This window comes from Xenopus laevis, chromosome 5L (assembly GCF_017654675.1).
Source record: "Xenopus laevis strain J_2021 chromosome 5L, Xenopus_laevis_v10.1, whole genome shotgun sequence".
In the NCBI taxonomy this organism is placed as follows: Eukaryota; Metazoa; Chordata; class Amphibia; order Anura; family Pipidae; genus Xenopus; species Xenopus laevis.
In genome coordinates this window covers 161,468,453-161,486,130 of record NC_054379.1, presented here as the reverse complement: position 1 = coordinate 161,486,130, position 17,678 = coordinate 161,468,453, and the positions used below count along the sequence as shown (strand labels likewise).

The following is a 17,678-nucleotide window of genomic DNA, read 5'->3' as shown; positions in this document are numbered from 1 at the left end:
AAATGAAGGTTTGGGGGGTGGAGGCTTAACAGAAGCTGCAATCTGAAGGTGTCTGCAGTGCTCTTAAACTGCCAGACACAGTTTTATGACCATAGTAAATATAATCAGCTTTTAGAAAGCACAGAGTCTTCAGTGATGTACAGAACAATTATACGCCAGGCACAAACCTTATTTTAAAGGGTGTGGGTGGAGGGGGTTTATTAGATTTGTTTACCTGTTTTTTCTCTTTACTCTTGATGTCAATTAAGCAATAAGAGACTCGACATGCATTTTTAAAATGTATTCGTAAAATAAAACAAGGGTGGTTCTTTTCCCCATCATACCCTAGAATTCTGTAACATTTTGTGGTGTTGCGTTCTATTAGGCTGGGGGTCCCCAACCTTTTTTACTAGTGAGCCTCAACCATAAAAAATGTTCCTGGGTGGTGCAAAATAAGTGCAATTTGGTAGCCCATATATTGACTGGAAGTCTACAGGAGGTAGACCTGTTTTTTTGCCTCCAAGCCTGGAATTCAAAAATAAGCACCTGCTTTGCGGCCATTGGGAGCAACACCCAAGAGCTCATTGAGCAACATGTTGCTCATGAGCTTTATGCTGTAACTGGAAGGTTCTGAGATTTAACCAAAGGCAGGAGAAGAGCAAGATGGGTATATACAACTGATACCTGTGACTCACGAACAGCATGTTGCTGACCAACCCCCTTGGATGTTGTTCCTAGTGGCCTCACAGTAGCTCCTTGTTTTTAAATTCCAGGCTTGGAGGCAAGTTTTGGTTGCAGAAAAACCAGGTGCACTGCCAAGTAGAGCCTTCTGCAGGCTGCCAGTCCACATCAAAAAGCCAATCACAGCTAGTGATGGGCGAATTTATCCGCCAGGTGTGAATTCGCGGCGAATTTGCGCGATTCGCCGCCAGCGAATAAAAATTTGCCGGTGTCGTTTCGCGAATTTTTCACCCTTTTGCGAATTTCGCGCAAAATTTTTCGACAAAGCGAAATGCCGCAAATTCGCCCATCACTAATCACAGCCCATATTTGGCACCTCACAGGATCATTGTTCATGTTGCGTCTCAAGATCCACTGATTGAATTGTAGGTAAAAAGTTATAGAGCTATTTTAACAAATTCAATTAGTAAAATTGGTCCAATTTTTTAAATTTCATGAACTGTCAGTGTCAGAAATGTTCATTTCAACTCCATATTTGACTCTTTCTTCTCATTTCAGTAAAATAATTTTGACATTGATGCTGCCCCAACCTATAGGGGAGGGGGTTTTTACTAAAACTCGAATCTCATTTTTTTATTAAAACAAAGTTGGCGTAACTCCCATCCATGAATTTAATGAATTTATCAAGATATTATCTCGAAAAAGTTGGTGCAGGAAAAAGTTGAGACAAAATTGTGTGACAATTCAATTCAGAAAAATTTATCTCACTGTTTATCACATTAAACCTCTATTGAAGTCTATGGGAAAAAACTGGATCTGAATTTGGAGAAAAGTTTTTTCTCCTTGAATCTAATCTTTTCCGTGCGTTTTCACATGATAAACCATGAGATAACTTTTTCTTTCTGAATTGACCATGACAGGTTTTCAGATTTTCAGATTGGTTTTTCAGATTCGGATTTTCAGGTTTGGATTTTCAGATTCGGATTTTCAGATTTTTTGCAGCTTTGGGGTATAATAAATATTAAAAAAAAAAATTTTCCCTCTAAAAATCTGAGCTTTTCCCTTTAAAAACTCGACCAGAAAAAGTTGAGGCTTCATAAATAGGCCCCCTAAACTGACCAACTCAAACTAAATATTTCCAACATTTGGATAAAATACATATTTTGGGCAAAAAAATGTTAGGGCGAAAATATCATATAATACTACCTACCTACTGTATTAAGAATGCAATAGGATTTAATATGCACCATGCATTTATACTAGCTTAGTTATCCTCATGTACAAGGTGCAAGTTTATTTTTAATAAATATTCATTAGTATTAAAGAATGAATACACTAATAAAGAATTTAAACAAAATTAGTTAAAATTAAAAATGATAGGATCTTATGGATACTTGGTTCCCTGATAATATATGTCTTGGGTTGGGTTTCTATAACAGTTGAACTAAATTACATCATCAACGTGGACTTGCTAATGTTCTGTCTAAACTTTTTTGACTATTTGTAAATAGGCATGGATTAATGGGATCTTTTTGTACACGCTATGAACAAATTAAGATTTTCAGATAACAACAGAGTCTTATACATGGCTGCAACTGCAAGCTGAGTTAGTGATACCATCTCAGAGGAAACGGAATAGGGAAATAATAATACATTCACCTATTAAGATGAAAAATTAGCATATGGTATCCATTCAAGTCATGGCCTTTGGGACATCCAACCGCTAAACCTATGAAATTCTTTCAGTCCTTCTTTTCTAGTATCCGTTAAGCCCTTATATCAAGTTGCAGTTTTTTTTTATAATTTATATTAAATAAAACATTTTACTTTATAAACCATTGTAGAATAAGTGTTAAATAATGCACCTGCATAGAATACTTTTCCCTTGAAGGGGACTGATGGCATTGAATAATGTCCCCTCTAAGGCAACAACAGCTAGAAAGAGATCATTCTCTGTATAATTCAAGCATACTGTACTTTATAATAAACCATACCATGCAATATTTTAATCGAGTGTTTAATTCCCTTATGGGGAATTACCCAGTATAGTGCTTGATATGGAAGAATATTTTTAAATAAATTGGTTGTGTGCATGCAAATGAAACACCAAAATCTGATGTTCTATGGATGAAAGCTCTTATAATCTCAGAAATATTCTACTTTTAGCTATAGTATTATTCATACAAAAAAATCCTCCTTGTATTCTTAAACATAAATAAAGATATAAAATATAAATAAAATACACATTAAAATGAATTTCTTTAGTTACTCTAATTACCAAGAAAAATGAACACTTTTCCCCCCCCACAATGACATTATTCCTCTAAAATTCATTAAAAAAACCCATAAATATATAAAAAGAGTGTAACCTAAAACTGGGCCAAAATGTTTCAATGATATGAGGAAGAAAAATATGATTAACAAAAAAAATCATCAAAAATATATGATTGTGATAAAGAACCCTAGTTTGATAATGAATAAATCAACCCCTAAGGGGCCTATTTACTGACATTTGGATTTTTATGTTCACGAATCTTATTTTTTCTCTAAAATTTGGTGTTTTTTATTACTCTAAAACTCTAAAAATTTGAGATTTATCAAGGGTCAAACTGAAAATTTAAAATCTGATTTTTTTTATGGTCAAAACTGTCAAATTCGATTTGAGTGATTTAAAAAATTCGAATTCGATTTTTGAGATTCATCAAACTCTCGCCCTTTAAGAACTCGAATTCGACTATTCGCCACCTAAAACCTGCCGAACTGCTGTTTAAGTCAATGGGAGAGGTCCATGGAACAATTTTGAGTTGTTTCCAGCCTTCCTGACATTTGAGTTTTTTTCAGAGAAAAAACTCAAATCGAGTTTTTAAAAATGAATTTGATTCTATTTCGATTCGAGTGTTTGGGTTGATTCCATTCATTCGAGCTTAAAATATTAAATTTTTTAAAATAAATTTCGATTGGTCAAATTTCGAATTTATGGGAGTTTAGGGGAGTTTTTAAAGACTCACATAAATTCGAAATTTGACCTTTGATAAATGTGCCCCTTTGTGTAAAAAAACACAAATGAACGCTAATACAAAATTGATGCCGCGTAAAAGCAGTCAAGGTCCCATAGCAGTTAATGGAAGCCGCACTGAACCTTCTGGACTTTCAGGCTTTCAGGAGATTTTTTGGGTTTTTTTCCACTAATAATTGTCTGAAAAACTTGTCTGCATTGTTCAGATTTGTTTTCATTCATGTTTATCATATTCGTATGTTTTAATAAATGGCATTTTTGAGTTTAGGGAACATTAGTTTATTTGTGGTTTCAAAAACAGAACCACAAACGAAAAAAAAATGGATCAAAATATGTTTAAAATCCAAAACAGATATTTAATAGCTGTTTTATTGTGCTGGGAAGCTATTTTCACAAAACACATACATTTGGAAATTTTTGAAACTTGTAGTAGGTTTTCATAAATCTCTCCTAGGTAACAGTTATAACAGGAGTCATTTTTAACCAATGTACATTTTAAAAAATAAAAATCTCTATTTATGATCAAATGTGCATTTAAAAAAACAAACAAATAATAAACAGCTGTATCCATAACCCAGCTCTTACACATTGTAAAGGGTTTCCAGACTAGGTCCCAAACTAACGGGCCTATTTATTAAACTTTGAATTTATCTGGTCGAGATTTTAAAGGGGAAAACTCTAATTTTTAGATGAAAAAGAAACCTCGAAGTTTTAGACATTTAGGGACAGATTTACTAAGGTTCGAATTTTGAATTGAAAAAACTTTGAAATTCGACCCTCGAATTGAAATCCTTCGACTTTGAATATCGAAGTCAAAGGATTTTTAGCGTATTCGATCGAAGGATTTCTATTCGACCAAAAAAAACATAGAAAAGTGCTGTGGAAGGTCCCCATAGGCTAACATTGCACTTCGATAACTTTAATTTGGCGAAGTATGAAATCGAAGTTTCTTTTAAAGAGACAGTACTTCGATTATCGAATGGTCGAATAGTCGAACAATTTTTTCTTCGAATCATTCAAGTCGAAGTCGAAGGCTGTGGTAGCATATTAGATGGTTGAAGTACCTAAAAAAATAATTCGAAATTCGAACTTTTTTAACTTCGAAAATTCACTCGAGCTAAGTAAATCTGCCCCATATTATAACCCAAAGCTGTTACAAATCCAATTCCAAAAATACTCCATCTCAAACCTGTTGAGGTCATGTAGATGTCAATGGCAGATGTCCCTGAAAGTGTTTCTTGACATAGTCATCTGCGCTGGATAATCCGATAAAGATCGTTGATTCGGCATTGATTCGACAGCTCGTACGATTCAAATTGTCACATGATTTTGTTGCAACTTTTTTCTGCACCAACTTCTTCAAGACGATTCCTCAATAAGCCTGGGTTTTCATCCGATAAAACCGAGTTTTTGCAGTGACAATTCCATACAGTCGGTTTTCGGAGCATCAATCGTACGAGACGAATTGATGCACAAATTTATTACAATGTTTTTTTTAGCTCCAACTTTGTCAAGAAGAATTATTGAAAATGACTTCAATTCATGGATGGGAGTTAGGTCAACCTTGAGATAAACTTAAAGGGGACCCGTCACCCAAAGAAATTGTTCAAAATCCTATTTTATCACATTAGTCAAGCAAAATGAACTTTAATTACACTGTATAAATTATTTGAACCTTGTTTCCTTCAGTCTGGGAACTCATAATTATAACAAGCAGGCAGGAGCCATTTTGTGGACACTGTTATTAAGACAAGTCTTGTATCATCTCAGAATCTTGTTTGTGCACCAGAATGGGGGACCTGATGTCCATCCCCAGGCCCTGGTTACACAATTAAATGGTGAAGAGAACTGGGGAATGTGGGGAGAGCAGTGACATGTAGGAAGTGCTGAATGGAAAGTGAAAGTAATTGCCTAAGGCATAGAGGAGGGGCAGGCAAAATTTGATTGACAGCTGAGATTTTTAAATGAGCTTACAACAGCTATGAATGCTTTCATAAAAAATTTAAATTGGATTTCATGTTTAATTTGAAAAGGACTTTTATTATACAGATTTTTGTGTCTGTGTGACAGGTCCACTTTAGGTTTTAGTAAATAACCCCCTTACAGCACAATTCAGTACCATGGCTAATAGATTAATCCCTGTGCCATTTTTATCAGCACCAACATTTTCATTGGATTGATTTTTGCATTCAAACAACTGACCAGTAGCTGGTGATTGGTTGCTATGCGTTACTAAAACTAAATCACCTGAAGGTGTTTTTATATCATTACTGATTTTATGAGCCACTGGGTCCTGGATATAGACCTCATGCCAGCTATACTGTATAGATGAACTAGTAAGTGCTAGTGATGAGCAAATCTGGCCAGTTTAAGATAAGTGTATCACAAGTGCATAATATCATGTGTCTTTCACCAGCATTAGGCTTGTGTGAAATAAAAAACTCCAGGGAAATGTGTAGTGCTTGAGCTAGTAAAGCATTTTAAGTGGTGAACCAGCTGAGTAAAAGCTGGATTATGGGTCCCTGGAGTGGATGAAAGAGAGCAGGGTGGGCTTCCATCCCTTGCTCCATGTAAGGGTTTTGCAGCTGCCACGCTAAATGCAGTTAGAGGTAATTAACTACATGTATGTGGTAGTTAAAAGAAGGTGTGGAGCAACACCTCAGGGCTGCTTCTCCATAGAGACCTCCTGGAGTGGAGGAGGGTGAGGGGCCATTGAAAGGAGTGCTTGTGAGCACCTGGGAACAAAAGTGTGATTCCCCCCTAAATTCGAGAGAGCTCCAAAGGTCTGGGAGAGGACCGGAGAAACCACTCCCAGGAGACAAGAGTGTCTCAAGTGTGCCCACAGAGGATTCCAGGATTTGTGGTCCACTGAAAGCCAGTGAGGGCTAAACCCAAACGTGAGTGAAGAGAACATCAGTGAGGGTGTGAAGCGGGACTGTTTATATTATGTGATTCTCCCATGTGAAGCCAGTGGGCTGAAGAATTGTGGTTTGTACAAATAAAAGCCAGCAAAGCGGCAATTTAAACTCTCCAAGGTGGTTCTGTGCTGAAATCTGTGCTGGGGCCTTGGGTTTCGCTACCGGAAGCTGACACCAGTTTCACCAAAAAAATTGTAAAACTGCAGAAAAATTTGCCGAAACTGCAAAAATTTGTGAAACACATTGAAGACTATGGGCGACTTTCCTTGTAGCAAAATATTTTTTCTTTTCCATACTCTAAGGGTCGAATATCGAGGGTTAATTAACCCTCGATATTCGACTAGGAATTGAAATCCTTCGACTTCGAATATCGAAGTCGAAGGATTTAGCGCAGATAGTTAGATTGAACGATCGAAGGATTATTCCTTCGATCGAACGATTAAATCCTTCGAATCGAACGATTCGAAGGATTTAAATCCAACGATCGAAGGAATATCCTTCGATCAAAAAAAGTTAGCCAAGCCTATGGGGACCTTCCCCATAGGCTAACATTGACTTCGGTAGCTTTTAGATGCTGAACTAGGGGGTCGAAGTTTTTTTTGAAGAGACAGTACTTCGACTATCGAATGGTCGAATAGTCGAACGATTTTTACTACGAATCCTTCGATTCGAAGTTGTAGTCGAAGGTCGTAGTAGCCCATTCGATGGTCGAAGTAGCCCAAAAAAACTTTCGAAATTCGAAGTTTTTTTACTTCGAATCCTTCACTCGAAGTTAGTGAATCGGCCCCTAAATGTATTCAAGTCAATGGGCGGTTTTCTCAAGTTTTTGCTCGCTCCAAATGTATCGAAGTGTATTTGCCAAGTTTTTGCTGCAGTTTTGCAAAAAAAGAAAAAAAATAAGCTGATGGCGAAATGCAGAATTTTGTCGTAAATCGATGCGTGGAAAAAAACATTTCTGATCACTGGTACACGCTAAGCTGCCGTGGAGAAAAATCACTTTACATAATGACTTGATAATGATGTGACAAATAAATGCTTGGCTTAGGCACACTTATACAACTCTCACTAATAACTTTTTAATTTGATTGTACTTATCACAAACTTGCTCCTAATTTGCATGCATTAGCCATTTAGTAATAGTAAATATGATGATAGGGTCCTAAGCAATATCTCACCAGCAGGTTATGGATGATATTGGGTGACATATTTACTCATATCTACTGCGTGTTCTCTGGTCTTTACTGCACTAACATTTTCTATCTATCTATCTATCTATCTATCTATCTATCTATCTATCTATCTATCTATCTATCTATCATCTATCTATCTATCATCTATCTATCTATCTATCTATCTATCTATCTATCTATCTATCTATTATCTATCTATCTATCTATCTATCTATTATCTATCTATCTATCTATCTATTATCTATCTATCTATCTATCTATCTATCATCTATCTATCTATCTATCTATCTATCATCTATCTATCTATCATATATCTATCATATATCTACTCTATCATCTATCTATCTATTATTCTAAGTGAGCAGATTTAATTGCAATTTTAGCCAAAACACTCTGGGAAATTGTTTGTAAATATGCTGGAGGGTACCGGCTTGGGATGATATTGCTGCATTAAAAAATGGCACCAAGACCCTCATATATTATGTGGTGGTTCCATATATAGAAGGTGGTTCCTTTCAAAAAGTATGCACTTTAATCTTCTAGGACTGGTAGGCTATGTACCAACACACTCTGCACAATGCATTGGTACACTACTATTTACTTACTACACCCTGCTTCTCCTTGGAAAGTACTTACCACTATTTTTATCAGAACTCCCCTTTCTTATAAATTATTTGCACTCCTTGCCTGGGAATATATAGGCAGCACCACAATGCCCCCCCCCAGTCTATCAGCAGATGTATGGCTTTGTATATTGTTGAGTATCAGTTAATTAACTGATATCCTAAGCATTATCTTAGGAAGTTATAATAGGGCTCCTTAATGACCTCTAAGGGGCAGAATTATCAAAAGTCAAGGTGAATTTTCGAATTGAAAAAAAATTCGAATTTCTAGCTATTTTTGTGTACTTCGAATAGGGAATAGTCCAAATTCAATTCGAATTTGAAAAAATTTGGCAAAAAATGATGGACTTTGAAAAATCGAAGTTTTTTTGGGGAAAACTTTGAATCGAATTAGATCGAATGCGCTATTCCTTCAATTCGAACTATTCAAATTCGGCCGAACACAGACCTATTTGATAGAAATCGGGCCTATTCGACCCAAAAAAACTTTCGACTTAATTTCGGTTGGTCTTTTTGAATTTCGAACTTTTTTCAATTCAAAATTCGACCCTTTATAAATATGCCCCTTACTGTAGTACTAGGTGTATACTTGTGATTAGAGATGCCCCATAACAATGGCATAAATAAATGCACTCGTTTATATCAGAACTGCTCATTGATTTACCAATTGCAACTACTATGATGAATGAGGCTCAAGATGGAACCCTGCACCCAACCTAATCTGCCTTGTCCAGGTGATAAGTACAAGGCTCCCTTTATCTGGTGCTCCCTGTTGTGTCATTCAAATCACATGCACATGTATATACCCCTGAGTGAACTCCCATGCACCCACATGCCATCCCGTATGATTCAGGTGCTGATTACGGTATATCATTTTGTTTGCAATTTACTACCCATCACAAGTATTTTCCCTTATGGTGTCTGCTATATATGGTTTGTATCTTTCTGGTATGTGGTGTAAATACACTGTAATTCTGGGATGGTTAAAAAAACAAAGCAAATTGTTCTCTGTCCTTCTTTAGTAAATAAGCTTTATTTCCCCGTCCCACACAGGTGTCACGTTCTCAGCTCTATCACAAGAATTTGCTGTTTATCCAGTCCCTGCTGCAGATCAAGATAATATTTTCCTGCTTGTTCTCTTGAGTTCTTCCGGCTCAGCAATCGCTTTGTTCCTTCTCTCATGCTGCTTCTTCAAAAGAAAGAAAGGTGCCAGAAGTAAGTATCTCTTTCCTCTACAAACCATTAAATTGTTATTTACCCACCCGACGCATAGTTTTACCTATTACAGTTTTGGGATTCATTATATGGAAACTCATTATCCAGAAAGCTCTGAATTACTGAACATTCATCTCCCATAGACTCCATTCTAATCAAATAATTAAAATTTTTAATGATTTCCCTTTTCTCTGTAATAATAAAACAGAAGCTTTTGCTTGATCCCAACTAAGATATAATTAATCCTTATTGGAAGCAAAACCAGCCTATTAGGTATATTTACCGTTTATATGGTTTTCTAGTAGACTTAAAACATGAAGATCCAAATTACGGAAAGACCCCTTATCCGGAAACCCCCAGGTCCCGAGCATTCTGGATAACAGGTCCCATACCTGTACTGAAACACAACACATATTACAGGTATAGGATCCCTTATCCAGAAACCCGCTATCCAAAAAGCTCCGAATTACGGAATCTCCCATAGACTCCATTCTAATCAAATAATTAAAATTTTTAATGATCTCCCTTTTCTCTTTAATAATAAAACAGTAGCTTGTACTTGATCCCAATTAAGATATAATTAATCCTTATTGGAAGCAAAACCAGCCTATTGGGTTTATTTAATGTTTAAATGAATTTCTTGTAGACTTAAGGCATGAAGACCCAAATCACGGAAAGATCCGTTATCCGGAAAACCTGTACCTGTACTGATATTAGCTGATCCATGGGTTTCCTCTAGTGATTAGTGAATGTATTTGTCAGGATCGAATTTGCAGCGAATTTCTGCGTTTCGCCACAGGCAAATAAATTCGCAAAATTGGCAAGAAAATACGACTGCGTCAAAGTTTTATTTTTTTTATTAACTTTAGTGGGCGTCAAATTGTTGCCGGCATCGGAATTGTCCCCGGTGTAGATTTTAATGCCCACATCATAATTTGTGTTTCCCGATCTTTCCGCCGTTTTTGGCAAAGCGAAATGGGACAAATTCACCCATCACTAGTTTCCTCTTAGTGTGCAATTACCCACAGAGACACTGGAAGAACATACAGGTATGGGACCTGTTATCGAGAATGCTTGGGACATGGGATTTTCCAGATTATGGGATCTTTCTGTAATTTGGATCTTCATACCTAAAGTCTACTAGAACATCATGAAAACATTAAATAAACCCTATAGGCTGGTTTTGCTTCCAATAAGGATTAATTATATCTTAGTTGGGATCAAGTACAAGCTACTGTTTTATTATTACACAGAAAAAGGAAATAATTTTTTACAATTTGGATTATTTGGATAAAATGGAGTCTATGGCCTTTCTGTAATTTGGAACTTTCTGGAAACAGGTTTCAAGATAACGGATCCTATACCTGTAAAAACTCCTTGAAGATAGTGCTGTGTCTGGCTGTGCCACCATGTTGCCCATTTATGCCACTGATGTGCAATCATACAAAATAGTAATAACCAATAAACATGGGGCAAGATATAGGGGCAAATTTACTAAAGGCCCAATTTTTTTTCGCTTTGGGAAATGTCGCCATACTTCGCACAACTTCATCAGACGTGATATTGCCGTGAATACACTTTTGTTCAAATGCGAAGTTTCATCTCAGCAAATGAACGCTTTCACCAGAAAAACTTCATCAGCTCGAACATTTCTAAGCGAATTTTCTCTAACATTACTTCCTAGCGAAACTTGCACCTGGTGAAACGGCGCAAATCTTCTCTGTTGCTGAGCTTTTTCGCAAGTGAATTGTCCACTTTGCTTTTTAGTAAATTGGCAATGTCCTTGTAAATTGTCATTTTGCTGGATTTTCTGTAAAAAAAAGCCCTCTTCGCCCTTTAGTAAATCCTCCTAAGTTACCACAGACAAGTGTTGAAAAAAGCAAAGCATCAGGAATCAGAGGACGACTCTGGTTGTTTTTAAATGAGGTCCCGTTTCCCAAAGTAGTGGACCAGACCAGGGATCCAAGATTCAGAAACAAGAAAATCCCCAATAAAATACAATGGTCCATTATCCTGAAACTTGTTATGCAGAAAACTTCCACAGACTCCATTTTACCCAAATAATCCAAATTTTTAAAAATGATTTCCTTTTTCTGTGTAATAATAAAACAGTAGCTTATACTTGATCCCAACTAAGATATAATTAATCCTTATTGGAGGCAAAACCAGCCTATTGGGTTTATTTAATGTTTACATAATTTTCTAGTAGACTTAAAGGATAAGGAAAGGCTAAAATTAAGTAAGCTTTATCAGAAAGGTCTATATAAATACACCAGTAAACCCTCAAAGTAATGCTGCTCTGAGTCTTCTGTCAAAAGAAACACCACATTTCTTTCAATCTACTGTGTACTCATGGGCTTCTGTATCAGACTTCCTGTTTTCAGCATAAACCTCCAGGGCTAGGGCTTGAGCATGCTCAGTTTCCTCCTCTCCTCCTCCCTCCTCCCATCCCTGCTGTAATCTGAGCTCAGAGCTGTAAGTAAGCAGGGAGAGACTCAGGCAGGAAGTGATGTCACACCAAGTTTATATGGCAGCTCCTATCCTAAACAAAAAGAGACAGTGTCTAGAGCTGTTTACTCAGGTATGGTAAAGCATTCTGCAGAATAAATATAGCATTCTAGCTTGCACTATTGTGGCTAATCTGTTGCCAATAAACTGTCTTGGAGCTTTCCTTCTCCTTTAAGGTGTAGGGGCCCCTACTGGGTAATCTGCCCTGCAGCTTTAAGGCCCCCACCTTTTTCTTAGAGTGATCTGCCAGGAGAGAATGACACTCCCCTGCTACACTGCTATATAGTGTGTGTAGGGAGTGGCCACTTCCTCTTTGGCCTGTGGATGGTGATCCAGCTGGGTGTGCTCAGGAGAGCCTGGGTACAGCTAGGCCCAGAAAGGCCCATGTGCTTTGGAGAAGAAGTCGGGGACCAGGAAACCCCGTGAATGAGGAATAGTTACGCTAGGGCAGACTTTTTATAGTCTCTCTAAGAGAGAAAGGCAGAGAGGTGAGAGAGAAAGAGCAGCTGAAGCTCCAACAAGGATTTGCAGTAAGGGAGTAGCTTCCCAGAGTCTCTGTGTGTTGCCTCCAGTCAGGGACCTCAGTGAAGAGGGACTGTAGGGTACAAGCTGCTTTCCTGACAACTTCCAGGAGGGAATGTGTGTGAATTCTGCAAATGCCTAATGGAGACCTTTCCTCTGTGAGAAATGCCGAATGCCTGCAGCTCTGTGTGAGAAATGTGCTATTGCCTCAGCTCCTGCGTGACTACTAAACTTGTGGTCACTTTCTGTTTTACTGCAAGAACCTCCTGGCGCCCATCTTTTGTTGTATGCAAAGTAGCTTGGGGGGGATGTAGTTGCACTACACCATAGAGGGAACACTTCCACATGGCGAAGGCCCTGACCCTGTTGTGTGAGTCGCAGTGTAACCCATGCTTCTACTGCTAGCTGGACAGTTTAACTATTTTTGTGCTATGCAGCCCAAATAGGTGTTACAAAGGTATGAAGATCCACAGTGATCTGTTATCCAGATGTCCTGAGTATTCTGGATAACAGGCCCCATACCTGGACCCTTAAGTAGTATAGTAGTATAGTACCTACCCTGTCTAGATCACCAACTGCTAAAAGCTTGGAAGGAAAATGACTGCTGATGGGCTAAGAGCATTATGAAACACCGATTTATAAAGCTCTTAATCTTTCCCATCTTAATCTAAAACTAATCACCGTCCTTTGCCTTCCATCTGCCATGGAATATGATCCATCTGTGTTTTCCATGGAGCTAAGTTGAGTGTAATAGACGCCCATTACTTGATATAATGAAGCATTTGTGCACTGAGAATTTACGAGTGATCAGTCCCATGTGCTTTCACTATAGACCTCTGCCTGTTTGCCCCGCTCCCATACTTGGAATTCCTTCTGAACAAAAAACACTGAGCTTGAAAGCACATTGATTTCCAACCCTCTTGCTCAGCCCGAGACCAGATCTAGGTAGTGGCTCGACCAATTACATCCAGCTGGGACAAAAGCCGGCGGTTTCACTTTATTGGCCCTGGTTTGCAATGGGCGGTAACTCGATTTATCCTTAAATCTGTTGTTGACATTAAGTTTTGGAATCAATTAGGAGAAGAAAAAAAAAGGTTTGGAATGAAGCGTCATCCTCTTACTTCAATTAGAATTTTATCAGAAAGGCACAAAGAAAGGAAATGCTACAATTTATATGTTTTGATACTTACCATGCGACTCTTAAGACAGAATTCAACTGTGCGTGTGCCCGGGGATACGTATCTGCTATAAATTCATTTTTATCTAATTTGTCTGAGATCTAAGCTTCCTGCGGAGGTCTGTGATCAAAGAAACTGATTCTGTCTGATGTTGGCTCTGACACATTATGTGTGCTGACTTGGTTCTGTCTGTAAACTCACAGTGGGAGGCTGACCACATCCCTTGGCACCTTTTGTATAGCGAACCCTCATTTTATCTGGGGATATTGATAGGTACAGCGCTTATGGGTGAGTAGCGCTAAATAATTCACTAGGTGGTAATATTTTAGATAGAGGCCAACCCTGGGCATGGTATTGCTTCTGTTTGAAAACTTGTCTTGCTGTTCCTTAGTTGAAAGGAGGATACATTTCATAGAATCTTGGGTTCTCTGTAACAGATGGCGTTCATTTTTTTTTTTTCCTCCCCATTGGAATAAAACAGCACTTGCCCATTTTATCTGGCCTGCACAACTAATAACGCAGGGCAGCTCCCCTGAAGTGTTTCTATTTCTCTTGATTCAAGGCTGTCAGGACTGAAGTTCTACCAATTTCCATTTATCCACATACCCTATGTACAGTATAAATATTAGGGGTGAACCAAATCCACTATTTTGGATTCATCCTAACCCCCTGAATCCTTTGCGAAAGATTCAACCTGAATACCCAATCGAATCTGAATCCTAATTTGCATATGCAAATGTGGGTTGGAAAGGGGAAAACATTATTTACCTCCTTGTTTTGTGACAACAAGTCATGCAATTTCCCTTCCCGTCCCTAATTTGCATATACAAATTAGGATTCGGATTCAGAAGGATTTGGCCTAATTCAAATCCTGCTGAAAAAGGCTGAATCCTGGCCGAATCCCGAACCAAAACCTGGATTCGGTGCATTCCTAATATAATATATATTATATATATATATTGCACAAATGGCACCCATCCTTTCTTCCAGTTTATCCTTATTTCTTTCCATGTCCACTCCATGTTGAACAGTGCATATATAATCAGGGGTGGGTCTGCTGAGGCCATAAACCACAAACACAGATGGACCTCCTCAAGTTACGGTTGATAAACTGCACCACAACAGGTTGATAAAATCCATGACAGGGAGCCTTGGCCCTTATTTATAATCATGTTATTTAAAAAAAAAATCGTAGCCTTAAAGCATGATTCCATATATTCAAAATTATAGCTATCATAAGAATGTTTGGAATGTGCAATATATCTTTGGGTAACCTGGGATTTGCACCCAACTGGCTACCTTATTTACACATACTTTAGCACCAGTTCTCTTCTCTAATTAGTTCTTTGATTCAGTGGTACAGCCCAGTTCAACTGGCTGCTAGGTCAAGCCTGCTGCATCTTAGGAGGCTTTAGAAACTTTGTTAGGGCACTGGCCACTAGGGATGTCGCGGACTGTTTTGCGGCAAACTTGTTCGCGCGAACATCGGCTGTTCGGGTCCGCCGCAAGTTCGCGAACGTCGCGCGACGTTCGCCAATAGGCGTTCGCATCAAAATCGTTCGACCATTCGACCATTCGGTCGCTAAAATCGAACGATTTTCGTTCGATTCGAACGAAAATCGTTCGATCGAACGATTAAAATCCTTCGATCGTTCGAATCGAACGATTTTCGGATGTTCGAAGTTCGCGAACTGTTCGCGAACTGTTCGCATTTTTTGCCGGTGTTCGCGAACGGCGTTCGCGAACACATTATCGGCGGTTCGCTACATCCCTACTGGCCACCATCTCATTACAAGTGTTTTCCTCAACCTGCTGCCCACTATTTAGCTTCCATCTATATTTGCTTGGCATCTTTTTTAGCCTCTTTGGGTGTATTGGGAATCTGACGCAGTAACACGGGGAGGCTGCTCTTGCTAGGGAATGCCTCCATTGAGGGCAAACAGCATTTAGAGGGGTCCTACCAGTTTCAAGATTAAACCTTCAATCTCTGTTTCTACTTCATCCAGTTTTGTGTGAGTTAGTGGATTCTACCTGCTACCACTGTGGTCCCATGAAAGACATATAATTTGCTCTTTCTTTCGATGTTGCTCCTGGTTAGGAACCACTGATGCCAATCAATTCTCTTTGGTGAGAGCTACTATAAAGCTACCATAACCTTTCTCCACCACTTCAGCAAGGGCCTACTGGAGTGAAAGAGTCTTAAGTAACTTAGAGGCAAGGTGTTGTCACTAGGCCAGTGAATGTCTGGGACCTGGGGCATTCTGGATAACAGAGCATTCTGTAATTTGGATCTTCATACCTTAATTCTACTTGAAAATCCTTTATACATTAAATAAACCTAATATGACTGCTTTGACTCCATTAAGGATTAATTATATCTTAATTTGGATCAAGTACAAGTTACTGTTTTATTATTACAAAGAAAAAGGAAATAGTTTTTAAAATGTTGGATTATTTCAATAAAATAGAGTCCATGGGAGATGGCCTTCCCCTAATTCAGAGTTTCCGGATAATGGATTCCATACCTGTAGTAGAAATGTAAATATGTTTTGGGAGGGGTTTTAATTAAGCTTCACTGAGTACACTTGGGTTAGCAATTATACAACGTGTAATGTATGCATTTTTATATTCATTTACAGGTTCTCAAAATGGAAAAAACAGAAGGTAACCTAAGAAGATGTGCTTTTGAAACATCTCCAACATCTCAAAGTTTACAACGATCTACTTTAAGAGACATTCATTTGTAACAAAAGGTCATAGTACCCCCTGTATGAAAACTATAATAATGAGGGCATATACTATCACTGGAACCCTTCAGTGAAGAAGGGAGAGTCTAGGATACATGGGGCACTCTGTTAGCCCACATTTGGGCAAGGGGACCTCGTGAATGAGAACTAGTAAGAGAAAGGTTAAATTCTATATTCAGCTGTTCTACAAGCATAAGATACAAAGGCTACACCAAGGGGCACATTTACTAAGGGTCGAATATCGAGGGTTAATAAATTCGAAGGATTTACCGCAAATACTATGATCGAACGATCGAAGGAAAAATCAATGAAATCCTTAGAATCAAAGATTCAAAGGATTTTAATCGATCGATCGAAGGATTTTCCTTCGATCAAAAAAACCTTAGAAAAGTAATGGGGAAGGTCCCCATAGGCTAACATTGTACCTCGGTAGGTTTAAACTACCGAAGTATGTAGTCAACGTTTTTTCAACTATCGAATGGTCGAATAGTCGAACGATTTTTAGTTCGAATCGTTCGAATCAAAGTCGTAGTCGAAGGTCGTAGTAGCCTATTCGATGGTCGAAGTACCCAAAAAAATACTTGGAAATTCAAAGTTTTTTTACTTCGAATCCTTCACTCGAGCTTAGTAAATGTGCCCCCAAGTATTGTGAGTAGTAGTACTCTGGGTACCTGAGTAACCCACCATTGTAGTGTCATATATGTAGACTTAAAGTGGGACTGTGCTTTTCCCTGGTAGTTCAGTAAGGAGGTTCCCTGTAATGGCTGTTGTTGGTACCTTAGTGTGAAGGTTCTTAGCCATTAACCATATTGTCTACTGATCAGGTGTTGGTACTTTGCATATATGTGTCACCTGCAATTGTCTTGTTCCTCATAGCAAATTGTTAAACCCATCTAAGTGATATTTACTCCACACTGTATAATACACACCATTGTAACAAAGGCAGATTAGTGATGCAATGTGATGTACCTGAAGTAAGCCATAGAAGGTTGATTGGAGACCAAAAAGATCACTGCAGAAGCAAGGAATTATACATTTTTGCTTAAACAAGGTCAGTTGCACTTGGGTGCCTGATCCTTTTTATTGTGGGGTTCACCAACA

The 17,678-nt window shown here is 38.2% G+C and overlaps 1 protein-coding gene across 1 annotated transcript in view; it reads left to right on the top strand.

Annotated features, from left to right (window-relative positions):
• Positions 1 to 16,861, top strand: part of pkhd1.L (PKHD1, fibrocystin/polyductin L homeolog) — a 329,488-nt gene extending 312,627 nt beyond the window's left edge. The window contains exons 64-65 of the mRNA XM_041563601.1: positions 9,461 to 9,622; positions 16,470 to 16,861. Of these exons, the coding sequence (XP_041419535.1) occupies positions 9,461 to 9,622; positions 16,470 to 16,498 (191 nt within the window). The 3' untranslated portion in view covers positions 16,499 to 16,861. The remainder of the gene's footprint in view (positions 1 to 9,460; positions 9,623 to 16,469) is intronic.
• Positions 16,862 to 17,678: the final 817 nt, after the last annotated feature.